Genomic DNA, 27,455 nt, shown 5'->3' with positions numbered 1-27,455 from the left:
TTTCACCATACTCTCATTGCCAGACAAGATCACTATGCTTACTATCTAATGTCATTTTTATTCCCTAGAAAAATTACAGAGCAGATTATGAGGAGGACAAGACAAAATGCTACTTCCCTCAAACCATAACTCAAGAGTATGAAGCTATAAAGAAATTAGACCAGTGCAAAGATGTAAGTATTTGGCAATAATTGCTGAAAGAAAACCAGTTAGTTGCAGAAGGGACTCACCCAAAGTCCATGAAAGTCAATTGAAAGATTACTATTGACTTCCATGTGTTTTGGATTAGGTGCTATGTGATTTTTGAAGGCCACAGTCATATGTATTGTTTTCAGTAGTTTCTTGTGACACCTAGTGGTCAGGATGTGCTTAGCCTATTCATTTTTTTCAGAGAGGTGTAACCACAGAAGGCTGCTGCTCTGTTCTATGTAGCATTTTTCACATTAAATGTTCTAAAACACAACTTTGCCCTAAGTTTTCTAATTTTTTATAGAGTAAATCAGAATGAGATCCACTGGATCAGACTATAAGTGTGATGTACACCTTGTATGTGGTAGATTGCAGGGCTGTTATTAGCAGGTCAGGCTTCTGTTCCAGATATGGACTGGCTACAGAGCTTCCTTTCAAGAGAGATACACAAGATGTGTTCACTATAAGATCCTTTAACGCACACCCCAGCTCTGGCTGTTACCAGCTCTGGTAAATTATGTTACTCATGGCACCACATAGTGGCTAATTATTATCATACAGTTTTACATCCCATTACAATATGTATCATTATTGGGGGCACAGTTAGTATTTAGTAATGCAATATTACAGTATCTTATTTGATAGCAAACTTTATTTATATGTGTGTATTTGAAACATATTTTATTATTATTCCTCCAGAATACTTACAAAAAACATCCTGATCAAATCAAATTTACACAAGTGACCGATTCTCCAGTACAAGTTCAAGCACAGATCAATACCAAGCAGCTGAGTGAAGTAAGTAGCCTGACAAATTAAGCAAAACATAACAAATCACATTTTCATGCTGATTTATGTAAAATATTTCAACGACACTTCTCTGACTTCCTCTTGTGACAGCTATGCTGTAATAGATCCAGTACAGGTCAATGAGGTTACAGTAATAAAATATAGATAATGGCCTGAGTCTCAAATTCAGATCAAGATTCAGATTTCAAATCCTCCTCAAAGCTGTGTTGTCTGATCTGGAGTTTTGGATCTAGCCCATATTTACCCTGTGTTCTGTTACCTCTGTATTTGTTGTATAGCTGTAAGCAACTGATTGTTGTCAACCAGAATGTACTAAAATTATTTACAGTTGTTCTACCAAGGTGTCTGGTTGGCTTCAAATGTTGTTTAATAATAAATTCTGCTAAGTGGATTAAGCGGGCTGGCAGAGGGAAAAAGCAAAAATGCAAATGTCAAAGTATCTACAGGTTTCAGAGTAGCAGCTGTGTTAGTCTGTATTCGCAAAAAGAAAAGGAGTACTTGTTAGTCTCTAAGGTGCCACAAGTACTCCTTTTCTTTTTGCAAAGTATCTACAGTAATTTCTTTGATACCCAGTGGATATCAAAATGGAAGGGTCAGCTCCCGTTATAGTCAGAAATAACATCAGGCCAATATAATGAGACAAAAGAACTGTTTTCGGACCAGTTCTACTGTCATTTACCTCCCACTGAAGTCCATGGGATTTACATTTGTGAAAGTGAGGGCACAGTTTGGCCCTTTTGGCCTGATACTGCAAAGCGCTGAGCACTTCTTGAAAGATATTGAGTGCCCACAGTTAATATTGACTTCCATGGAAGCTGAGGGTATTCAGCACTTTGAGGTCTCTTATTCCAGAATAGCTAAACACAGTCTCCCGCCTACCCCTTCATATCGAGTCTGTTACCAATATTGACATTATGTGATCCTATAAGAAAACACTCATTCATAAAACCCACTTGGAACAGTGGACCAATTAATCTGGTCCAACTGTCCTTCAACAAAACCTAACTGGCCAAATGAGGGCTTCCTCTGCATAGATGTTCCAGTGCATAGAAAGGGTGCTTAAAAATCTTTTGACAGACTAGTCAGCTACTTCTTGTGGTATTGAAAGGATCTGGGAAAATAACTTGAACCTCCAACTAGAACCTTCACAATGGAGGTCTGTATGGATGAACATGGTACCAGGTACTTGCTCATCAGTTTTAGCTCAGACATCACTCTTCATCGTGTGCCAGCTGTATGGCCCTCAGACAGAATAAACCAAGGTGGATTAACAGAATTGCTTGTTGGTCATGTCAAAAAGACATTGGTACTTTTTAACATGTGTTCTGTAGAGAGGCAGTGTTTTCTAGTGGATAAAGTACTGGACTGGGACTCAGGAGCTCTGGGTTATATTCCTGGCTTTGCCCCTGGCCTGCTGGGTGACCATGGACATGTCACTTTCCCTCTCTATGTCTCAGTTTCCCCATCTGTATAATGGGAATAATAATCCTACCTCTTTTGTAAAGTGCTTGGAAATGTGTGGATGAAAAGTACTGTATTAGAGATAGGTGTTGTTACACGTCAAATGTGTTTCTGTTATATTTTGTCACACTTACTTCAAGAAAAAACAAGGAAATTCTTCTGTGTCCAGGAAAAAAGGACAGTTCATGTGGGATTGGTCCCATATCATTTATTTGTTCATTAACAATGATCACAAACAATTGATTTATACTGCTAGGTCCTGACTGAAAGTCCACGGAAGTCAATGGAAAAGGCCCATAATTCTGCTGTATTTATTTTTGCAGCAGAGAATTGTGGACACCTAAAATAATGACATAAATGTAACAGAATACTCATAAAATGACATATTAAACATATTAGACTGATTAACTTTTTGCTTTACAAAATTCAGTGAATTTAGTGCTTGTAAGAGCAAAGAACTAGTTAGATCCAGACATCTCGAGGTCAAGCATTATGCAAGCTTCTATATATATATTTCTGCCAACGCATCCCAATCCTAAAATATAACACCTGTGCTATTCTAGTCCTAGATCTCAACTGAACAAACATTCCCAACTGAGTGGGATTTAGTGCACAGACAGGAACCAGGATGAGATCATCAGTCTCATTTTCACTTGTGACTTAATTAAGTTTGGAATCTATTTCGCCATAGGGGAAAGGCTAGTGCATTTACACACTGGGTTTTCTACCTTCTTGCCTTTCTACTTGATATGCAAAAATAAACATCTGTTTCAGAAATGTTATTTAACTAGAACTGAGCCGAATTACTGATAACAAATGTAACTGTTTCAGACCTGGAAAAGGATTCTTATTCTGAAAGAAAAAAATTCTGGCCTAGCTGTTTAACTTGCATTAGTGAGTGCACTAAAGACAGAGAACTAACGTGTCAACTGGTGTAAACTGGCATAGTTCCATTGAAATCAGTGGGACTATGATGATGAATAAAAGCTGAGGTTTTGGCTCATAGAGTGAGGATATATTTCAAATTCAGATAAGCAAAAAACAGGAAAAACAGAATATTGTAAAACTTTGTGAAATTTGATCTGAAACAAAAATTTACCCTCTTGCTTACCTCTTTTATTAACCAATGACTGTGATCCATGGGCTGTACCTTTCTTTTCTGACTATTTCTGATTGTTTTCAGTTGAATTATAAAGCTAAACACGAAAGTGAGAAATTCAAATGCCACATGCCACCAGATGCTCCATTATTCCTCCAGTCCAGAGTCAATGCATATAATCTGAGTGATGTAAGTATTAATGTAACACCTTCCTGTAGATGACATGAAACAAAGCACTTATACTTGCACCTGGAGTAAGAACTCTAAATAATACTGATGACAAGAATAAATATTAGGAGATGTGAAAAAACTCCAGATAACTAATAAATTTTCTTTTTTTATCTCACACACACATGCACATTGAAACATATCAAAATATAGAGATAGAGATATTTATAGATAATATGACTATTATTAATATAGTTAATAGTAGTAGTCTAGGTAAAAAGTGGAGAGAATGGTTCCGATTCTCATTTACATGAAGACCATGTTATACAACTCTGGCACTTATGATATGTGTTCCATAGCACCCATTAGAACCACTTGTGGATCAGGTCCCCACTGAGCTGTACAAAATGAGAACAAAAAGGCAGTCCCTGACCAAGGAGCTTACAATCTAAATATAAGACAAGAGGCAACAGCTAGATACAGACAGAGGGAGGAACACAAGTGAACAATGAGATACTATTGGTCAGCATGATGGGCAGAGGTCACAGTTCACCAGCAGCCTAACCATTGTCAGTATAAAATGGATGGCCTTAAAGTGGAAATCAGTTCTCTTTACACCCACTTCAGGGCACTTCTACAAGGGTGCAAAATAGTCTTTGTGTAAAAGAGAATTAAGCTTGAAAAGGTTGATATGATAAACTTTTAAATTAATGTTCTAAACAATCAACATGTTAATTAGAAGTCCAAAATATTGACAGTAATTGTTATTTTATCCTCTAATTGATGGATTAGTATTTGATGTCATATCTTCATTTATTTTCATGTCTGCAGAACTGGTACAAGTATGACTGGGAGAGGTCTAAAGCGAAGAAATTTGAAATCAAAGTTGATGCAATTCCACTTCTTGCAGCTAAAGCGCACAGTAAAATTGCAAGTGATGTAAGTATGAAATATGAATGTAGCCACAGTAGTTTAGTTGTAAATGTGAAGCGTAGTTTCACATATTCGTTCTCACTGTGCAGGTGGCATACAAGAAAGACTATGAACTAAGTAAAGGGAAAATGATTGGAGCCCTGAGCATTCATGATGATCCCAAGATGTTACATTCTGCAAAGGTGGCCAAACAGCAGAGTGATGTAAGTGTCTTTATAATAATCTCTTTTATTGTTGTTGTTTATTCATTTATATACTGTGTGCTAGGCCTTTTATAGACATATAAGAGACAAAAGCTCAGCTCTGAGGCACTTACGGGCTAATTAGAAAATGTAAAGGTAGGTGGCTCTTCTCCAACCCTCCCCATGCACCAGCTGTTTGTGTCTCATGCAGAACCCTTATTCTGCATGCAGTGCTGTGATACCACCTACACTCTGACACAGCTGATGGTGTCTGGTCCCTCCCCACCATATAGCATCCCTGAGAGTCCTCAGTATGCAGTCACAATTTACTAGGGGTGAAATTCTATTTGTGTAACAGATTAATAAGGTGTGTGTCATATCCCTCTCTACTGGGTAATACATATGAAGGATAACAGGCTACTACTGCTGCCAGCTAATGGAATTTCTCCTTTAGCTCAAGTGCTAAAGGTCTGTACTCTGGTGTTGGACACTTTTGGCTTAAATCTGTCTGACAGCTAATGGTGGAGGTCATTACATTTGCCTATATCTCATAACAGTAGTTTCAAAATATAGATTAATGACAGCAAATTATTTACCATTTTCATATCAGAGGAACTGCTTTAAAAATAATATTTTGTGCCTTATAATTCCATCTGTTTTTAATACATCTAATGGAGTTAGCAGATATTGAACTTACTTAAAACATTTGATGTTGCCAGGAGGTAGCTTTCTTCTGAAAAGAATATCTGTTTTTACAAAACTGTATTCTGTGTTAATCCAAAACATATGTATTGAATTCCTTTCCACAGCATGAATACAAGAAGGGCTATGAATTGTCAAAGAGCAGATATACAGCACCACTGGACATGATTCCAATCACTCAGGCTAAGATGTCTCAGGCTATTGCAAGCGGCATAGACTACAAGCATCTCCTACATAATTACTCTTATCCTCCTGACAGTATTAATGTGGAACTTGCAAAGAAGGCCTATTCTATGCAGAGTGAGGTAAATGGTCATGCTTTGATATGTGTAGTATTATGGACCAGTTCTATGAAGGTTCTGCTGTTGCAAATGAGTTAGTGCAAAGCATGTTGGTAGTTAGCATAAGTGCTGAAAATACAAGCCTTCTAGAAATATATGATATTGACTAACAGTATGTGTGCTATTACTGACCAGTTCTGTTGATGTAACTAACGTGGCGATGCTCCAGGCTACAAATACTGTATGTCAAAAGGATTGTCTTAGATATGCACTGAAAAATGATATGCAAGAGTGTTTCACTAAGCACCAGACAGAAATTAGCAGTGACCTCTAAGGCAGAATGTACAGCTGCTAACTTCATTTTCTCTTTTAATGGATTTTCTGTAAACTGGCTCTGCATGTATTATGAAGTCATGATAGTGACTCTGCAGTTCAAGTAAATTACTTTCCATTATAAACCTTATTTTGACCTAAGTAATACCCCTACTCAAACTTTCTCAAAAAACAATCAGAAGTCTTCTTCATCTGAAATGTTTATGATTGGTTGCCAGGGTTCAGGGCAAGCTTCACCTCTGACCCCTTCCTTCATCTCTCTGAGTTAGCCCCCTCTCGGTCTTAGGCCTAAAACCTTCACCTGCATTGTGGTGGAATTCCACAATTCTCCCACTCTTTGACTAGGTCCTCAGACCCCACTGTGCTATAACCCTGAGGGTGAGGGTGAAGGCCAGGCCCCCTCTGTCAGCAGCATAGCAGAAGTGGCGCCTTTTTAATTGGCACCCTTTACACGTTTACTCACCCGGCGGTGCTCCGGGTCTTCAGCGGCAGGTCAGGGGGAGTGGAGATAAAGAGGCGCCACCCTCTGGGTCTTCAGCAGCACTGCAGCGTCGGGTCTTTCACTCGCTCCGGTCTTCGGCGGCATTGCGGTGGTGGCGGGGGAGGTCCTTCAGCGCCAGGGGGTGGTGCCTTTTTTTATCTCCGCTCTCGCTTTTTTTTCCACCTGGCTATGCCACTGCCTTCTGTGCCCTCAAGCCAGCCAAGGGACCCTTACTGGAAATGGGAGGAGTCCTGACTCACTCCTCTTTTAGTGCCAGATGTAGAAAACATGAGATGAGGAGAGCCATAAGCCATATGAGACATAGAGGCAAACCCCCTCGTCATGCAATTTTGCCACAAGGGAAAAATCCCCTCCAGACCCTGGAACTGGTGATCAACCCCACTGCTGGCATCGCCAGAGATCCAGCATACTAGGTTAAGGGTGGGAAGGGAAACAGGAAGCCCACAATGGCTACTCTACCCAGACAGCAAACGATATCAATCCCTATCCCCCCGTCCACCACCACCAGAAAGGAGCCAATCACTAGCCCTGCACACACGTGTACCATCCATTGGCCCAGGCCCAGATGCAGCATGTGACCCCCTCTTCTCCACTCCCTCCCTGGAGGAGGGGGAGAGAGGAGAAGAAGCAGCCCCAACATACTGAAAGCAAAGTGTGGGGGGGAGGAAAGGAGAGGTGCTCATATAACACTGCCTCAGCTGCTCTCAGTTGAGATCTCTCCCAATCCCAAAATGCTTCTCCACTGCTCGCGGCCCCACCAAGGCACCACCGAGGTAGCGAGATGAGCTGTTAGTTTATAAGTATTATGATGGCTCTTATTACCATAGCAACTGAGTACCTGAAAGGTATAAAAGATAACTCTTTGTTTAAGGTATAGATATTCCCAACCTTAATTATACCTTTGCAAAGGTCTTCTTTTGTGAATAGAATACAGTGAAGCCCCTTTAGTGGGAACCAGGTGATTGCATTCAAGTTAACAGGAGCTTCATGAATGCATTCAAGGAGCACGGATATCTAAACTTTTATCACGAAGGAAGCAGCCTATCATGGTGATGGTGTAATAAAGATATAGAGGCCTCCCTATATTTTGTAAGGACATTCTCCTCTTTCCCCTTCGCCTCTGAGGCAATTCCAGTTTTGTTGATATAAAAATTAACATTTCAAGCTTCTTTACAGCTATGACTGTTTGAAACATTCAGACTAATGGAAGCATTTTCTTTTCATTGAACTCCTCATTTGTCTTTGTTTATTCCAGAATGAATATAAATCTGACTACAATAGCTGGATGAAAGGTTGTGGATGGGTGCCATTTGGGTCCATGGAAGCAGAGAAGGCTAAGAGAGCTACAGACATTCTCAATGAGGTAAAGAAATGTAATGTGATTAAATTAATTACTATTCCAATCGAGTGTACACCAGAGAAATATTAAGGCAACAAAGCACTACTCTTCACACTGTATATCATACTGTTCTTTTATATGTGAAATACCCTCTCAACTAATGCATGACTTTAATGGGAATTCCTTGCAAGATCAGTCCAATGGGTAAAGAAAGAGTATTTGATACGAATACTGATATTCACCAATATTAAAAACACATGTTCTTTCATGCATTGGTTTCCTCCTACACAATATTTAAGTGTTCTTGTTACTGAGCAGTGTTTGGGACTGTAAAGAGCCAAGAGTTCCTGGAGGCAGAACATTGTTCCTGCTAGCTCTGAGTATCACTGACACAAAGAGTGCTGGGCCCGCTTTCCACAATTGTTTTGAACCAACAAGAAAGAAAAAAATAGGCAAGACAAGAAGATTTCCTTCTAATCTTTCTATGGTTGAAAAGGCAGATCAGCAAAATTTGCTCAGTTTTTAGATCACAACCATCATCAGCAGAGAATCAGAGAGCTGCCATTATTTCATACTTCACGTACGATAGGCTGGAGTTAGACAGAATGAATTGCAGTGAACAAAGAGAAACACAATGATTGGTGGATATCCTGCCACCAATCTGCATTCAAATTCATCTTGACTTCTACTAACACTGCAGGATATGGTCTGATGTCTTCTTTTAGGAGTAAATTAGGCATACCACACATCCAATGGCAAGTGTTCATATAATTTTCTGAGGCCTGCAATCAAACTTTATCTAATGGCAAATTTGATGGTTTGGTCCAGCTTTGCACTTTATGCATATAGATGTTTTCTCTCCAGTTGTCTTTTTTCACCTACACTTGTCTGTTTGCGATTTACTTTTTGACTTCAGTGGGATGATAGATAAATGACTAAGCTGAAAATAATGATCATAGTATGATCACTATCATTATAGATTGCAATATGATGCATAGGAAATGGAAGATACTGGACCAAATTTTATTTTTTCTCATGCCTGTGCAACCCAGTGAAGGCTATGGGGTTGTAAAGGAGTAAAGAAAGCACAATAGGGTTAAGAGCTTCCACTAGTGCCAATGGAAGATACGCACCAAGGTCAACATTTTAAAATGTGTGCACTTATGTTGCGCGTGCAAACTATGCACATGAGAGCATGAACTGGTCACAGAAATGTGCAAAATCATATCTCTCCATATGCTTTTCCATTTTGAAAGTCCAGCAGCATGTTCACACACACAAATGTTGCAAATGCAACACAGTAATTGTTTATGAAAATACCTAATGTCACTATGATTACAATTTTCTCTGTATATAAGGACAAGTCTGATGTAAAATTACATTGTTATCCTATGTTCACTTTTACAAAGAGATGCAATGGAAAGAGATTAAAAGATGCTTTTAGCCATCAAGGAAATGTAACACTGCCTTTTTATTTTCTGAACAGAAAAAATATCGCCAGCATCCGGACACTATTAAGTATACTCAGATTGAAGATGAGCCTGTTATAGTACAGGCTAAAATCAACCAAGCCCAGAGGAGTGATGTAAGTGCTGATATTTCTAGTGGACTTATATACATTAACCAATTGAATTCTAAAGTCAAATGCTCCAGTTCACCTCTTCTCAAAATGCTATCAGACAAATCCGGCCCCTCCCTTCATTGGTGTGGATGTCCCCTCACGCAGTGAGGTCAATGTGGTTCCGCTGCACAAGAGGCAAATTCAGTCTGGGTTCAGGCAGGTGGAACTTAATTCAAGTAATCTGAGTTTCCTCTGTGATACCCATACAAAAAACCCCTCCCCCCCTTACTGAGTGCCTTTTATCTTAAGGGCACTCATGAAGTTATCCTCAAATGTACTGAGTACAATTCATTGTGTTACCAGAAAATAACTTCTGCTGGGGAACCAGATTTTGTCAGTCCCTCAAACGGTTGCTTACCACAGGTTTGAGTATGTGTGTGTGTACATGTATGTATTATACTCTCTGAGTGAAATTCTGGCCCTGTTGAAGTTAATGGGCATTTTGCCATTCACTTCAATGGGACTAGGATTTCCTCTTTTAAATAACAGTATTGTACACATAAAAGTATTGCTATTATGTAAGATGCTTAATTCAAGCTATATGACTCAGCATGTTTTAAGCATTTATAATTTATAAGCATTTGACTGACAATTTATTTTTTACTTTCTGTTGCAGATACTATATAAAGCCAAAGGTGAGGCTATAATTCACAATTATCACCTACCTCCAGACGTGCCCCAGTTTATTCAGGCTAAAGTTAATGCCTACAATATTAGTGATGTAAGTTTACATTGGAGTAAGAGTGCTTGATTTAACATACACTTAAAGTTGTAAGTAATGGAGGCTTAGATTTTTATTTCAAAAGTGATGTTTTCTTCCAGAACTACTACAAAATGGACATGGAAGATTTAAAATCAAAAGGATATGATCTAAGAAATGATGCTATTTCTATCCGAGTTGCCAAGGCTGCTAGACAGGCTGCCAGCGATGTAAGTACATCCCATTTCATGTAACCATTAGTTACATGTAGTGATGATTTAGTTTTAAATTAGTTGCATTTCTATTACATCTGAGGGATTGTTTACTGAGGTGTTTTTTTATTGAATTCTTTGCTGGGTTATTTTTCTGAATGCTTTAATAAACAGTGAGTCTGTTTTTAAATTATTGTTTTGTTACTTAACTAATGTATTTTAATGATACATAAGTGTCAAGAAAAATCTGACACTCATTTTATAACACACATTGAATAAATAAAACATCACCAACTCCACTGTAATGAACAGAGACAACGAGGTCTCCTGTTCTAGTCACAGGCCTATGACCAAGGTATACCGGAGTTATTATCAGGACTCTACACCAACATTCCACACAAAAATGGACTACAAGCCGTCAGGAACAGTATCCCCGATAATGTCACAGCAAACCTGGTGGCTGACCTTTGTGACTTTGTCCTCACACACAACTATTTCCCATTTGGGGACAATATATACCTTCAAGACAGCGGCACTGCTATGGGTACCCGCATGGCCCCACAGTATGCCAACATTTTTATGGCTGACTTAGAACAATGCTTTCTTAGCTCTCATCCCCTAATGCCCCTACTCTACTTGCACTACATTGATGTCATCTTCATCATCTGGACCCATGGAAAAGAAGCCCTTGAGGAATTCCACCATGATTTCAACAAATTCCATCCCACCATCAACCTCAGCCTAGACCAATCCACACAAGTGGTCCATTTCCTGGACACTACTGTGCTAATAAGCGATCGTCACATAAACACCACCCTATACTGGAAACCTGACTGCTATACTTACCTACATGCCTCCAGCTTCCATCCAGGACACACCACACAACCCATTGTCTACAGCCAAGCTCTAAGATACAACCGCAAACAGACTAACACGGCTGCTACTCTGAAACCTATCATGACTCTGTCAGTAATTGGAGCCTGGTCTTAAAGTCATGGAAAGACTCTCAATGAGTTCAGTGGGCTTTGGAACAGATTCTTGGTGTGTAACCTTGGGGAAGTCACTTAATATACCTCTGACTTCCCTCCTCTTCCATGTGTAATATTGGGATAATAATACCTACCTTGGTGATGGGGGAAAGCTGTGAGGATTAGTTAGCTAATATTTGTACAGCAATGAAAATGTAAAGAGATATAAGTATTAAGTTTTATTATGATTATTTTAATGACAAACAATTACATCTGTTGCAATTTAATAGCTATATTTTCCCTAGAACCCCCATTTATAAGGAAACAATTTATAAGAAACACATATCATTGCTTCACAATTACATTTTAAATTGCTCACTAAAGAAAGTGTATTTTATGTCTGATTGTGCTTTGACAGGTCCACTATAAAAAAGACTATGAACTTGCCAAGGGTAAACTTGTTGGCTTCCAAAGCCTCCAGGATGACCCCAAACTGGTTCACTATATGAATATGGCCAAGATGCAGTCCGAGAGGGAATACAAGAAAGGTTATGAGGAAACAAAAGCCAAATACAACATCCCATTAGATATGGTCAATGTTGTGGCCGCCAAGCAGGCTCAGGACATTGCCAGTAATGTTAATTACAAGCAGCTGATCCACAATTACACTTACTTACCTGATGCAATGAACCTGGAACTCTCCAAAAACATGATGCAGATACAGAGTAATGTAAGTAACATGCTTCTTTGTACAGAATGTACCCAGAGGAATCAGGCAAAGGCAAACGTAACTATCTGATCTGTGTGGTCACTTATTTTTGTAGCATGCCTACAAAGAAGAATATGATAGCTGGATGAAAGGCATTGGCTGGATCCCCATTGGTTCATTGGATGTAGAGAAAGCCAGAAAAGCGGGAGAAGCCCTGAATGAGAATAAATATCGTCAGCACCCAGACACCATCAAATTTACCAGTGTGGTGGACTCCCCGGTTATGGTCCAAGCTAAACAGAATACACTTCAACTCAATGATGTGAGTAAGCATGGGAGAAAGGGAACATAACAAAATATGGAAGTGTCTACAGAAGTATCTGTATCTACATACCAGTTTAAGTGAAATACACAATCACACTATTTCCTGTAAGTGGTTATTACATCTGTGGAAAGAGATTTCCATACCAAAAGGAAAAACAGTGTGGGGGTTTCTGCAGTTTTTATTGTTGTGATATTAATATAGTCTGATGTGAGCATATACACACAAAACCCCAACAAACATGTGTAATGGGTTTTGTGAGTATCTCTTCTGACTTCAAAGGACTTACTCCTAATTCCATTGATTCATAGATTTTAAGGCCAGAAATGACTGCTATGACCATCTAGTCTCATCTACTGCACAACAGAGGCCATAAAACCTCACCCAGTATTTTACACTGTGGTTGCTGAGAGCAGTATTGGCTAGATCGGGGTGGCCAACCTGAGCCTGAGAAGGAGCCAGAATTTACCAATGTACATTGCCAAAGAGCCACAGTAATACAGCAGCAGCCCCGCATCAGTTCCGCCCACCCACTTCCAGAGCCTCCAGGCCACCGGCAGCCCCGCCGATCAGTGCCTCCCCCTCCTTTCCCACACCTCCCGATCAGCTGTTTTGTGGCATGCAGGAGGCTCGGGGGGCGGGGGGGAAAGGAGCAAGGGCATGGCAGGCTCAGGGGAGGGCGCAGGAAGGGGTGGAGGGGGGCAGGGCCTGTGGCAGAGCCAGGGGTTGAGCAGTGAGCACCCCCCAGCACATTGGAAAGTTGGCACCTGGAGCTCCAGCCTCGGAGTCGGTTTCTATACAAGGAGCCGCATATTAACTTCTGAAGAGCCACATGTGGCTCCAGAGCCACAGGTTGGCCACCCCTGGGCTAGATCTTCAGCTAGTGTAAATCACTTTAGCTCAAAGGGTGAAATCCCAGCCCTGTTGAAGTCAATGGTAAAATTTCCATTGACTTCAATAGCGCCATTTTATCCAAAAGAGCTATGCTATTCTGATTTCTATGAGCTGAGGATCTGGCCCATATTTTAAATTGGAACACTGAAATGAATTAAAAATATTTTTACAACTGTATGTGCAACTACAGATGTCACACAAAGTTTACACCCTCAGACTTATTGACTCTCAGGGAGTCCAGTCCAGATTTGTAAAGGTATTTAGGCATTGCTCCTCTAAGCGCTGCAACAACAAAGTCTCATTTTCAAAAAGGATTTATGCACTTGGAGGTTAAATCCCACTGACTGTCAATGGGATTTTGATTCCTAAGTGCCTAAACCCTTTTTGAAAATGAGACTTAGGCTCCTAAACCAGTTAGACATTGCAATGCTGGAGTGTCAGCATTCACAAAAACCTTTGCCATCTTCACAAAAACCTTCCAATCTTGGTGGTCAGGTGCCATTTTACTAAGTCTTTTTTAGAATATACTTACAGTATATTTACTGCCATTTTAAGTATTATCATAAGTACTTAAATCCAACTAGAACTGTCAAATGTAATGGACACACTACATTTTCCTGCCTTGTGGTGTTCCCATCTTCACTAATTCATAAAATTCAATAGATCACAATATGTCTTCTAGTCATTGCAAAGTAGCCAGGTCCTGCTCTGTATTACAATTCCTTATCATTGTCTTGTGCTGTCTCTCTTTCACAGACGGGTATGTTTCTATGTGCATTTGTGTCGTACTAACGTTTAATTTTTCTATTTGTGCTTTCCCTCTGGTGGAACAACTTCTGTCATGATATTTATATCACATAGGCTAGTACATAGCTTGTAAAATCAGAGCCTGTGCATGAAAGTGCAGTCACTGATTTTATGAGGTAGGTGGCAATATATGTCTGAGAGATCAAAATTGAGCCCTCAGTTAATACACAGTGATCTGGAGCTCAGTATGCTTGGAAAGAAGTGATTAACTATGTCATGTGTTTTGCAGAGGTTATACAAATCTTCAGGAGAGGAAGTCAAACATAAATACACCATGACACCAGATGTCCCACAGTTTATCCAGGCTAGATACAATGCAGCCAACATCAGTGATGTAAGTGGTTTCTTGAAGGATATGACTAAGTCACATGCTGTTAATGAAATAAGTAGTGATGAGTAGTGTAAGCTACATAATATGTCCAAATAATGATACCATGTAAGCAATTCACCTGACTTTTGGTTGATAGGCAGATGCAGTTCTACATAATCAAATTATAACAAAATAATTGCTGTCATTGTTATTTTATAATTTAAATTTGCAAACCAATATAGCTTATTTAATGTGGATGTATTCTAATAAATGGTGAATGAGGTGCATGGTACCACTACATCATCCAGATCCTGCAATACTTACATTATCTCAGAAGTAACTTTTTGAATTGCATGCAGTTCACATGGTGCTAAACCCTCCTGAATAATATCTGAATTTTCTTTTTTTAGGCATATTATAAACAAGATTACCATGATTTGATAGCCAAAGGGAACAATGTGTTAGGCGATGCTATTCCATTTACTCTAGCTAAGGCCTCAAGAAACATTGCTAGTGACGTAAGTATCAGTTTCAGGTAAATTTTGTGACATTTCTCAACAAAAATCTTACACATTATAGGCCTGATTGTGAACCCGTTACTCCCATTAGTGAACAGTTACTCACACAAGAAGTCTCTCTGGAGTCACAAGTGTAACAGATTCTCAGTCTGGCTCAAAATGTTAGTTTAAGTAATAAATTCTCTAATAGAATACTTAGGGCCTGATCCTCAGCTGAAGTAATTGGACATAGGTCTGATGAATTCCGTGGGGCTATGTCCACTTATGCTAGCTGAGGATCTGGCCCTTAGAATTTAATGCTTGTTGAAAACGCTTATAAAAATTATTCTACTTCAATTTTCTTAACATCGTTAATGAGATATCCTTAGGGTAGGCAGGTTACCCTTTACCTGCTCTGGTTTGAGTTAGATACAATGTGATTTTTACTAGCTTTGTAAGTTGGCTCTGATCCTGCACCTTTTGCCTTACCCTCTCTCAGAAGTTGCTAGCCTGCTCTGGCAGAGATGCTATATGTCCAGCCTCATTGTTTGGTCATAAAAAGAAAAGGAGGACTTGTGGCACCTTAGAGACTAACCAATTTATTTGAGCATGAGCTTTCGTGAGCTACAGCTCACTTCATCGGATGCCTACTGCTGTAGCTCACGAAAGCTTATGCTCAAATAAATTGGTTAGTCTCTAAGGTGCCACAAGTCCTCCTTTTCTTTTCGCGAATACAGACTAACATGGCTGTTACTCTGAAACCTGTTTGGTCATAGTTTCCCCCACAGTTTTGTGTCATTCTGCGTCCACCTTCTCTGCGTGGGTAGTGAGACACTGACTTCCAGCAGGATCCTCCTTCCCTTCAGATATGGTGGTTTGCCAGCATTACTATATGGGAGGGATTTGAGAAGGCTGCCGATAAAACAGATTGTTCTAGTAGCAAAATGGAAAGAGGCCTATTTTACTCTGATCGCATTGCTATATATAAACAGAAGCTGCTGTAGTGTCTGTTTTAATCCATTTGTCATATATGGCTATATGACAAAGCTATTAAACAGCATAATCTGGCTATGATAAATTGCCAGATAACCTATTGCATGCACATTATGGTGGCATGGTACACTTCATCCTGAAACATATTTTGCCATAGAGTGGAGGGGGAACCTACGTACGGCTCAGCAGGCTTTATTGTGCTAATTGCACAATCTGGAGACTGATCCAGTGATTTTAAATCACCAGAGGGGACCGGGCCAGTTGTGTTCAGTTTATTTGCCATAGCTAAACCACTGATTGACCAGTTGCTGGTAAATTGTTCTAATACAACTCATGGGCCTTGTTAACACAGGACTTCCTTTGTAAGTTTCTCTTCACTCTTCGCGCTCTCTGGTGCAGCTCCACAAGAAGTAACAGTAGTGGAAGTGCTAGTGTTAACAGAGCTCCCGCCTTTACCCTAGTGTTGTGTGAAATCTGTTCTGTACCGGGTTAGGCGTTCGTGCCCTGTTTACACTAGTGCTTACACCACTGCTACCCCCATTGCTGCACTGGTAGTAGGGCAATATTGGGAGATTTCCAAGAAAGTCTAGTGTACATAGAGACACTGGGTATTCCATTTGGGATGACTGACCCATCTGAACTACCTTCCCCAAAGTTCATTACAAGAAAGGACACCTTTCTATTGTCTGAACATTAAATCTAGATATCAATATACATATCCAGTAGATATGCGTAGCACATTTACCATCCTCTCCCTCTCCCTCCAGTATAAATACAAAGAAGCTTATGAAAAGGCAAAAGGAAAACATGTTGGTTTCAGGAGTGTGCGTGATGATCCCAAACTTGTCCATTATATGAATGTGGCAAAGTTGCAGTCTGACCGTGAGTACAAGAAGGACTATGAGAAGACCAAGACCAACTATCATACACCTGCTGATATGGTCAGTATCCAGGCTGCTAAACAGTCTCAAGACATAGCCTCCAATACCCACTACAAACATCTGATCCACCACTACACGTATCTGCCGGATGCCATGAATGTTGAACTTACAAAGAACATGATGCAAATTCAAAGTAATGTAAGTGTTTCAACTTTGCTAATTTCATAGTTGCTTAAAAACAATACAATGCATCCCAAGGAAAGTAGAAGAAAAACTTTATTATTATTATCTGGAAGTACTGTTGCTGTGTTGGGACTCAGCATATCCCTGTAAAAAATTTAAAGCAGACTTTAGTATCTATTTGGGGGGAAACTATAAAATTTTACTTTGGCAGCTGATGGTTTGGAGTTTTGGAGGTGTTACATTCCTGGCTAGAGTCCTATTCAATGGGATTTTTGGCATGTGCGTACCAGTAGAGATTGTACTTTTGGAATATTGAATTCATAGGACTTTTTAAAATGCCTTTTATCATACTTGAGCACAAAACTGATTCTTTGTTTTGCAATGCACCCCATTTTTGTTTGCTTGACTGAGGAGATATTTTGAAAGCCCCTTGATCTTGTCCTCATCTCAGACTGAGACAACATAATAACAACGTGGCTCCTTATCAGCAGGAGTGGGCAAAAATATAACTATTATTATTATGATGATTATTATAAAGTCAACCCAATGCAGGGAACCAACATAGGACACTACATTCCACTTAGACCCTTCATGGGTTGTGCAGGAATGGGGTGGACACAGCACTCTGCACTGCAGAACTGGTTTCTGAACCAGCCTCTGCAAGGCTGCATGGAAGGTCAGTTTGAGAGTAGGTTGGGGGCAGGTCAAGGGAGGAGCCATGGATTGTGTGCTCCCAACTTCCCAGCACTTCACCTGCAAAGATACCCTTGAGTTTTATGCAGGTGGAGTAAATTTCACCCACAGTGCTATAAATTTCATATTATACAGCAGGTGAAATATGGTAAACAAAAATCAAGTCATTGCCCTAAAGAGTTTATTAGTGTAAAAGCAAGTCCAGTCTAGTCCTATACAATGCAAAACAAACAAAGAATGCTGTAGGGTCACTATGTTGTAGCAGAAATGTTTTAAGAATAGGTGGGACCATAGTAGGGGAAGAGAGAAGGAACATGGTAAATATTAATTGAGAGAGTCTACCAAATGTATGAGACAAGGCATGTAGGGCACCCAGGACAAAATCCCAGGAAATTATAGAGAAATGTAAAAAAGGTAAAGCAAAGCTTTCTGTTTCCCCAATAAGAAACTATAAATATTTTCTGTCAAATGCAGACCATACTGACTAGGTCACGTGATTAATGCTATTCAATGGGAAATTCTTTGCAATCTTTGAACAATTTAGGATTCGTCTTTTTTCAGAACTTGTACAAACAAGATTACAACAGCTGGTTCAAGGGTATTGGATGGAGCCCTCTGGGTTCTCTGGATGTTGAAAAGGTGAAAAAAGCTGGAGAGGCATTAAATGAAAAGAAATATCGCCAGACCCCAGACACCTTCAAGTTCACAAGTCTACCGGACTCAATGCCAATGATTTTGGCTCAGCATAATACCAAGCAACTGAGTGAGGTAAGCAGTTTCTCCACACACTACTATGGACAGGACAGAATTTGTCAGTTGTATATGTTCCTGATTTGTTGTCTGATACCATTGTTGTGATATGCATATATTGAAATACAAAGACTCAAATTCCATCTAATAGATCTTTTGCGTTTCAAGGGCTATATATGTAGTAAAACTGCAGTTTGTGGGTAAGTATTAAACATTGCTACTTGTATATGATTAAGCTGATGCGACCTGCCTTGTATCTTGTAAAAGAGATATTGTGTATTATTTTCCTTCTTAGATAAATTATAAGCAGGAGGGTGAGAAACTGAAACACAAATACACTCTGGACCCTGACGTTCCTCAATTTATTCAAGCCAAGGTCAACGCATTAAACATGAGCGATGTGAGTATTTGACAATAAATTATTCAATTATTATAGTGTATTAATATTCTATTTATGGGGTTTTTGGTATATTTGTGGTGTAAAATTTGAATATTGAAAATGTGTAAAGCCCCAGTTCAGCAAAGCTCTTGCCTGCATGCATGTGCTTAAAGCTAAATGTGTGCTTTAAGTGGATAGAGGTGGATGTAACATATGCTTTAGTACTTTGCTGCACTGAGGCCTAAATGACTAGTTAGAATTAATAAAACACTCAGAATATAATTTAATGTCCAGATTCAGTTCAGTGTGGAGATTGAAATTCTTTCTTTACTTCACTTAGGGGAGGGACAAATAGTTCAATCTCTATGCCTAGTCAATCCTTAGCTTTAATATCTATGTATCTATCTGTGTTTCTAACCTATCACTGTAAGGTTCTCCGCTGAGACTGCCAGCAAGGGAATGATGGAGCCCTTTCATAGCAATTATAATAATGAATTTGGTGATGAGGACATTTGTCCTCTAGGAACTGGCCAGAGATCACCAACTCCTTTTATATAGTCCAGTAGATAACCATCAAGTAATTTCGAACCACTGCCAAACTGATGTCAGGGTCACACCAGCAACTGAGAGATAGTCTGTTACCAATCCCTGAACCAAACACTCTGCTTCCCTCAGTTTACTTAAGATCATAGGACCTAATCCTGAAGCCTTTACTTAGGTAAATTTCGCATTGACTCAGTGAAGTCAAAAGGGCTTTTGAGCAAGGGTCTTCCCTAGAGCTATTTTTTGGTTTGGTGGGTGAACCCAAAAATCTGGGGGGGGGGGGGAAATGTGTGCAATTCAAACCAACCAACCCCCCCTCCCCCAAACTTTCAGGATGAATGAAATGTTCCAAATGTCATTTTGAATTGACATTTCATTTTGAAAACGTCACTTTGAAGTGAAATGTTGAAATGGTGGTTTTTTTAAACATTAGAAAGATATATTTCAACATTTCCAAAAAATAATAAGTTTTTTTCTGCGGAAACTATTCACCAAATTTGACCTTAATTTGTGAATAGTTTTGATGCCCCCCCAAAAATTCATGTTGGGGCAAATTTACTATTTGAAAAAAAAATTACGTCGTTTTAGACCTCATTAATACCGTTAAGGTCATTTTTCCTTTGCCAATTCAATTGCCAAAAATGCTAACTGAGAAAATGAGACAGTTTAACTACACTGATTTGAAGTGACTACCTGAAAACACTGTATTATCCTTGTAATAAACTTGAGCAGACCTAAAATGAATGTTACTCAATGTAATATTTGTAATACAGAAACACGAGTTTACAGTAGTCTGTAAAGATTATAAACTACTCATAATAAGAAAAATTGTTGGTTCTTTTTTTTTCTTTAAGGCTTATTACAAAGCAGACTGGAAAAAAACAATTGCCAAAGGGTATGATCTGAAACCAGATTCCATCTCTGTAATTGCTGCTAAAGCTTCCCAAAAGATTGCTAGTGATGTAAGTATAATTTGGATAGAAATTGGAGGATCTACTTTATTGTAACTTTCTGCAGCATATAATACTATACTCTGAACACTGACTATTTTGTGATGCTATGCAATTAAAAACTGATATGGATTTCCATATGGACTTCAGAAACAAGCTGAATACAGTCATATCTTGACTTTCTGAACCCTGGTTACCTGGAAGTCTTGTTTATACAGTATGCCCATCCTAAGGTCTGAATTAAGTTCTGGTCCTGCCAAGTTCAAGTTCCTCTTGTCCAGCTTATTTGTGCAGTGTTCTGAAGAACTATAGTTCTAGTCCTCTGGCAGTCCTTAACTCCTGAGGAATTGTTGTTTTAATTTAGATGGAGTATATGTGCCCAAAGAGTCAACAAACATGACCTTGAACTGTCCAACATTAAACATTTTTATACAAGGTTTGGTGCACAGAGACCTCAGCTTGCTTAGTACTATGGCAAGCACAATATTAAAAATCCTGTTAACCTTTTATTAAAGATACAGAAAGAATGAAAAACAGTTACAGCATTTGAAATGTAAAGTACTAAGTAAGGCTTTCATTTTAACCATATTCCTTGTTCCCTTTTGGCTGTAGATAGCTTTTAGAAGGAAAACCCTCCTTGTCTGACAACGGTAATAAAGACAACAATAACTGTCCTTTTTGGGGAAAAGAGAAAAAGTTTAGTTAAGATGGGCTGGAGCAGTTGTTGTTGTTGTTAAAGTCCGATCCCATTTCCTAGAAAACAAAATGCGACAAACACACAAAAATGGGATAAGAAGAGAATGGCAAAGATAGAAAATACAGCTTCTGTCTCTGACTTTCACTTTTAATCTCACTGCTGAAAAACACGGGCACAACACATGGTCTTATCAGCCATTCTGAGTCCTGGCAAACTTGTGTCAGCATTGGGCTGATAAGGGAATTGCATTTAGCTGCCTCTTTCTAGTCACAGCCTTCCAGAAGTATTGCAGAATATGCGGTCTTGGCTGGCTAAGCCAGATTTTTATTAAATAGAAGGCAAAAGGAGATGGATGAGAATGAGAAGCAGTAAAGGGTACATTTATACAATGAGCAGCAGCAGACAGCAGCGACAGAGACAGGCAGCAGACAGAGCCCAGGTTGACAGATTTGGGCTTATGGGACTTGTTAGGGGCTTTCCCTTTGCCCCTCCCCTGGTTCTTGTCACACAGAGAGAAAGCAGAAGACCAGAAGTCCGAAGTGTAGGCAATGTGATGTTAATCAAGCAAGCATCTCCATAGCTTTGCACGCTGGTAGAACCTTTCCCCTTGTCCCCATTTTTCCCACCTCCTCCTCCTTAGCAGGCTTTATACCTGTAGTGCACACCCCTGGTCCCACCCCTAACAATTTATGGTCATGTTCCATTCTGGAGGGTCGTGAGTCTGGGGGCTTCAGTACTATCTCTTTTGTACCTGATGAGAGGGATAAAGCCAGGCTTTTCTTTGGCTTTTAGTGTTTCTTATGCCTCCTCCCCACGTTCCCCTTGCCCCTCTCAACTGGTTGCTTGACCTTATCTCAAGAGAGGAATTGAAGCAGGCCTGTCCTTCAAGCGTACACTCGTAGATTAAACTCCCGGTCTACCCAGCAACAGGTTAGCTCTGTTTCTTATCTCTTTTCACCCCATCTGCTTGTGGGCAGATATAATACAGAGTGTCTTTGTTCTTTGTTCACACATATTAGTAGGAATATAAAAGTATCAAAAATCAAACCCAAAATTCTATCCCAGGCTAACAAACAGGCCTATATACAAACAGGGCTCAAGCTATAGCACTAAAAATAGCTGAGCAGATGTTGTGGCTCAGGCTGGAGCTTGGGCTTTGAAGCTTACCTTCCTCCCAAGGCTTCAGAGCCCAAGCTTCTACCTGCCTGAGCCGTAATGTCTACACAGCTATTTTTAGTGCGATAGAGTGAGCCCCATGAGAGCAAGTCTGTCAACCCAGGCTCTGAGACTTGCTGCTGCGGGCTGTATAGAAGACCCTAAAGTGGGGAAGAAAATGAACCCATGGGAGGATGTGTGCACATGTGTGACACAATCTCATGTCCTAGGTGATGGCTGGGAGTCAGCCGGAGCTGGTGGAGATGCCAATGTCTTCTGGGTCCCCTGACTGGCCTGGTCTGGCCAGGACATCTCTCAGGATTAAGAGGAAGGCCTGGGGTCCCAGGAGACAGGGAAGCTTGCTTCAGCAGCTGTTGGCAGAACACTATTTCTTCTGCTAAATTTTCCCCAAACACTTTTCTTTTTAAGAACCTCAAGATCAAGTGTTGGGTGGAGTAGTCCATCCTCTCATTATTTTGTCCACCAATAAACCTAATTTCCAACACCAATTTTCACTCACTTTTTACTCTTGAGCTCACAATTAGGGTAAATTTGGAGGTCCACTTATCACAACAGGATGTAACTGCAGTATCAATGGGTATCGGGGAAGCCCAGCAACTTTTAAATCAGTGGTGCCAGGTGAGCAGGCTTTGAAGGCTGCAGAGATGGGGAACCCTGATTGAAATTGACTCCTGTCCAGCATGACCTCAAGACCTATGAACCACTCAAGTCCCACTTAAACCCTATTCCCCCAAATATCTGAATCCTTATCTAGATGTTTTGGCGCTTTTGGTGGTTTGGATAGTACTGTAAGAAAAAAAAAACGGCAATGGGTCTGTGAGAGGGAGTGGACTAGAGCCCTAGGATATGACAGACAAAAGGTGTAGAGACAGTGAGGGGGAAGAGATTATATACTGTATATCAGAGCTGTGTGAATACTGGAGTTTTCCGTTTGCTGGCAATTCTGAAAAACTGAAAAAATATGACTTCAGGTTGAACTGAAAACAAAATTTTTCTAAACTTTCAGCAAATGAAGTAAAAAAAGTTTTGATTTAACTGTTCAAATTTTTAAAAATAAAATTGAAGGAAATTTCAAAATGAAAAGTTATTTAGAAGCAAAACACTGGTATGTTTCATTCTGATATTTTTCGGAATTTTTTTGGTGTGGGAGGTTCGACACTAACGGTTTTTGCAAATTCATGTAGGTTTTGCGAAAGTTTTTGTGTCACTGAATCTGCTTTTCGCTCAAAAGTTTTGGCAGGAAAATTTCTCCCAGCTCTGCTGTCTATATCTATGTCATCAGTATAGCTGGGAAAGGCTGAGGACTGAAAGCCAGCAACCCTCTTCCCCAAACCTAATTAATCAGTTAATGTGTGCAAAATGATTTCAAGATGTATGTTATGAGGTGTAATTATAACAATATTGAATTTCAAAGTGTTAAACCGATCATAAACATGTCTACCTTTTTCAAAGGTGATAAGGTTTTGTTTTCCTTTTTCTCTAGTACAAGTATAAAGAATCATATGAGAAAGAAAAAGGCAAACACGTTGGATTCCGTAGCCTGCAGGATGATCCTAAACTGGTTCACTACATGAATGTGGCCAAAATGCAGTCAGAACGCGAGTACAAGAAGGGTTATGAGAGCAGCAAGACAAAGTATCACACACCCCTAGATATGTTCAGTGTGACGGCTGCGAAGAAAGCCCAGGAAGTGGTTACAAATACCAACTACAAACAGCTACTACACAACTACACACTCTTGCCTGATGCGATGAATGTGCAACTACCAAGACATATGATGCAGATTCAGAGTGATGTATGTAACTTTACTTGGTTATACTATCTTGCAAAAAAGTTGAGGCTAATTAATAGCCAGTGGCAGATTAAAGCAGGATGGAACAAACAGGTGTTCGTTTAGGGGCCCTAAGTTTTCCAAAGAGTTATAGTGATTATATAGAATGGATTCCAGGATATTCCTTGAGCAAACAAACCCTAGCTCCAAATATTAAATTATTTCCCAGCCAAGGAACATACTTTCTGATTGTAAGTACATTTCTGTGCTTGGTGTTATTACTTTCTAATTGTATTGTGATATTACTGTTTTTTATTTGTATGGTGGTAGCATCTACATTTTATCTAGATACCTGTATATAATATCTTTGTGTAGCTTAGAGTCCTATTTTTGTTTCCTCCCTTCCCCCTCACTCCCCAGTACCTTCTAAGGATTTCATAAATAGATCACTGGAAGGATCTATTTTGTTGAAGGATCCTTTACATTTTGTGCCTCATCTCCATTTCTCCCCCCAAAAATACCTTTATTTTTCGCATCCTGATACTGTTTTAGAGCAGGTCCTGAAGTCCATTAAAGCTGATGAAAATTTTGCCTGAGCAGGGATTTGTACTATCAGGCCCTAAAGAAGAAATTGCTGAAGGGACAGAATTGCTGAGAGTAAATTAATTAAAAGTGTCAATAAGACATTTATTCTAAAAAAAAAATGATTATGCTAGCTCTCAGTTTTCCTACTTTATCCATCAAATTTTGCCCTTGAATGTGTGCATTTAGCTTCCAGTGGGAGTTCTGCATGTGAATCATAAAGAACAATTTAGCCTTATATTTTGAGTGATCTTTAGTTGCATCCTATATCTTTGAAAAACACGAGTGAGCACTGATCAATTTTGCTCATATTTTTCTTTCAACAATGACTAGGAAAAATTCAAAACCTTCATTTCTTTTTGTGTGTGGAAATTCTGATTTCTCTTACCCCCTTTAACTTCTCTGTTTATTTTGTAAAAAAGAATCTTTACAAAACAGACTTCAATAACTGGCTAAGAGGAGTTGGTTGGATGCCAATTCAGTCTTTGGCTGTGGAGAAGGTCAAGAAGGCTACAGAGATTCTCAGTGAAAAGAAATATCGCCAGCACCCAGACAAGCTAAAATATTCCATTACAACTGATGCAATGGAGCAGGTGCTGGCTAAACAGAATGCGCAGACCATGAATAAGGTGAGAATTTGCTCAGAGGAACCTGGGTTTCAGTATTAATGCCTCAGTCCTGTAAAGTTAAACTCACTGAAGTCCCTGGGGTTCCATATAGGTGCATGGGTCTGCTTGGATGCATCACTTGGTCCTGCTTTGAGCAGGGGGTTGGACTAGATGACCTTCTGGGGTCCCTTCCAACCCTGATATTCTATGATTCTATGACTTTGTAGGACAGGGGCCTAAGACATTATGGAAGCATCATAGTTAAAGGTATGCTGCAATTTGCATTAAGAGCAAGATTATAGCTCTATGTTCTGTTTGGGTGGTATTGTGTATCCTCCCCAGATGTACAGAACTTAAGCAACTGTTACTCTTTGTGTGTGGGAAATAATATTAGTAATGAGTGAACTGCAAAAGTTTTAGAATTCTGATTCAGCACTCCCTGAAATGGGGATTTTGCTCTGAAGCTCATCCAAAACATCTGGGACACAACCAGGACACCATCCCAAGTGGGTCATGGATGTGTAACTGAGCTCACAGAATAGGGAAAAACAATATGTACATTGAAAATCTTCAGGTACAGTCTGTTGCTTATGATAATATAATTTGCATAATTTATCATAGGATGTACAAAAGAAAGATGACGGAAATTGTCACTGTGCATTAGTTAGATTTTGTATAGGTTATCTGTAATACTTATGAAGTTTTGTGCTGCAGAGTCTTATTTGGCACATATGAGTAAAATGAAAAGAATCTCTTGTTTTATAATGAATTGCAATGCCTTTTTTTATATTAAATATCACTTTGGAATTGCAGAGGCTCTACACTGATAAATGGAACAAAGAGAAGACGAGCATTCATGTTATGCCGGACACTCCAGAAATTCTGCAGTCGAGGGTGAACCAGATCACCATGAGTGATGTAAGCTGTCATAATCAAGCAGGACATTCAGTGTCAGTTTAAAATGCACTCCTAAAGTGGTGCCCTTTACAGATCTAATTTTAAAATATTTAAATGCAGATGCAGGGTTATTAACATTTCCACCTTCATAACAAAAACTTTGTTCTCTTTTATGTTTTGGATTAGAAATTATACAGGGCTGGCTGGGAGGAAGAGAAGAAGAAGGGTTATGACATGCAGTCTGATGCTATCCCAATAAGGGCAGCCAAGGCCTCCAGAGACATCGCAAGTGATGTAAGTTCTATTTTTAGATTGCACTCAGGTAAAATTACGAAAGGGGTGTAAACTAAGAGGAATTCAGGCTACTTCACAGATAAAACATTTGGGCTGATTCCAACCCTAGAGGATATCTACTTCAATACTGGCTTTTGGAGCCTCCTGGACAATCTAGGTTTGAATTACATGCTTGGTGTGGTAAATCTTGGAACAGTTCTTGTTCTGAATATTTATTTCACAAGCCTCCAGTGGATCCTCTGAGATCTGTGTATTCTGTACCCCTTGCTCATTCTTGGCTTGGTCCTGCTGAGCACCATAGCCCCATGAATTCACTGGGTTACTTATCTGCTTAAACATATGCTTAAGTGCTTTGGTGGATCAGGGCCGTGGTGTTCAAAACGTTGCAGGGTTAAGCCCTCTGTGATAAGTCAAACCGAATGTTTTATACCTTTTTAAAAATAAATGCATGCTTAATAATGCATTCTTCTGTATTGAGTTTACCCTGATATGTTTATTTTCTGCTTTCAGTACAAATACAAACTAGCTTATGAACAGGCAAGAGGAAAGCATATTGGGTTCCGTAGCCTTGAGGATGATCCCAAGCTGGTGCACTTCATGAAGGTGGCTAAGATGCAGTCTGATCGTGAATATAAAAAGGACTATGAGAAGTCAAAGACGAGATTCCACACCCCAGTTGATATGTTCAGTGTAGTGGCAGCCAAGAAAGCACAGGAAGTGGCTACCAATACAAACTACAAGCACCTGATCCACCATTACAATGTTTTGCCTGATGCTATGAATCTTGAATTAGCCAAAAACATGATGCAGATACAGAGTGACGTAAGTGAAAGACTCTACAACCTTTGTGTTACCAATTAAGAAATATTTAGTTTATGGATAAATACCATAGGTTAAATCCTAGAGTTTTATAGATAAGCCAGTGCAATTGTATATTAAAACGTAGCAAGTATAAAAGAGCAGTCCATCAGTAATATGCACATTGTATTTCTTAGAATAATCTGAAATATTAAACTAAA

At 39.5% G+C, this 27,455-nt stretch overlaps 1 protein-coding gene across 1 annotated transcript in view; it reads left to right on the top strand.

The window, feature by feature from the left end:
* NEB (nebulin) overlaps nucleotides 1–27,455 on the top strand; it is a gene marked incomplete at its 5' end in the record, with an annotated part of 194,582 nt that overhangs the window by 19,407 nt on the left and 147,720 nt on the right. The window contains 17 exon segments of the mRNA XM_084642730.1: nucleotides 69–173; nucleotides 889–987; nucleotides 10,237–10,341; nucleotides 10,443–10,550; nucleotides 11,919–12,230; nucleotides 12,325–12,531; nucleotides 14,462–14,566; nucleotides 14,953–15,060; nucleotides 16,800–17,111; nucleotides 18,351–18,557; nucleotides 18,835–18,939; nucleotides 20,316–20,423; nucleotides 23,768–24,079; nucleotides 25,060–25,266; nucleotides 26,059–26,163; nucleotides 26,329–26,436; nucleotides 26,947–27,258. Of these exon segments, the coding sequence (XP_084498856.1) occupies nucleotides 69–173; nucleotides 889–987; nucleotides 10,237–10,341; nucleotides 10,443–10,550; nucleotides 11,919–12,230; nucleotides 12,325–12,531; nucleotides 14,462–14,566; nucleotides 14,953–15,060; nucleotides 16,800–17,111; nucleotides 18,351–18,557; nucleotides 18,835–18,939; nucleotides 20,316–20,423; nucleotides 23,768–24,079; nucleotides 25,060–25,266; nucleotides 26,059–26,163; nucleotides 26,329–26,436; nucleotides 26,947–27,258 (2,925 nt within the window).

This window comes from Lepidochelys olivacea (assembly GCF_965140295.1).
Source record: "Lepidochelys olivacea isolate rLepOli2 genome assembly, chromosome: 11".
Lineage (NCBI taxonomy): Eukaryota > Metazoa > Chordata > Testudines > Cheloniidae > Lepidochelys > Lepidochelys olivacea.
Note: the sequence above shows the minus strand (reverse complement) of the source record. Positions and strands in the feature narration are given on the sequence as shown.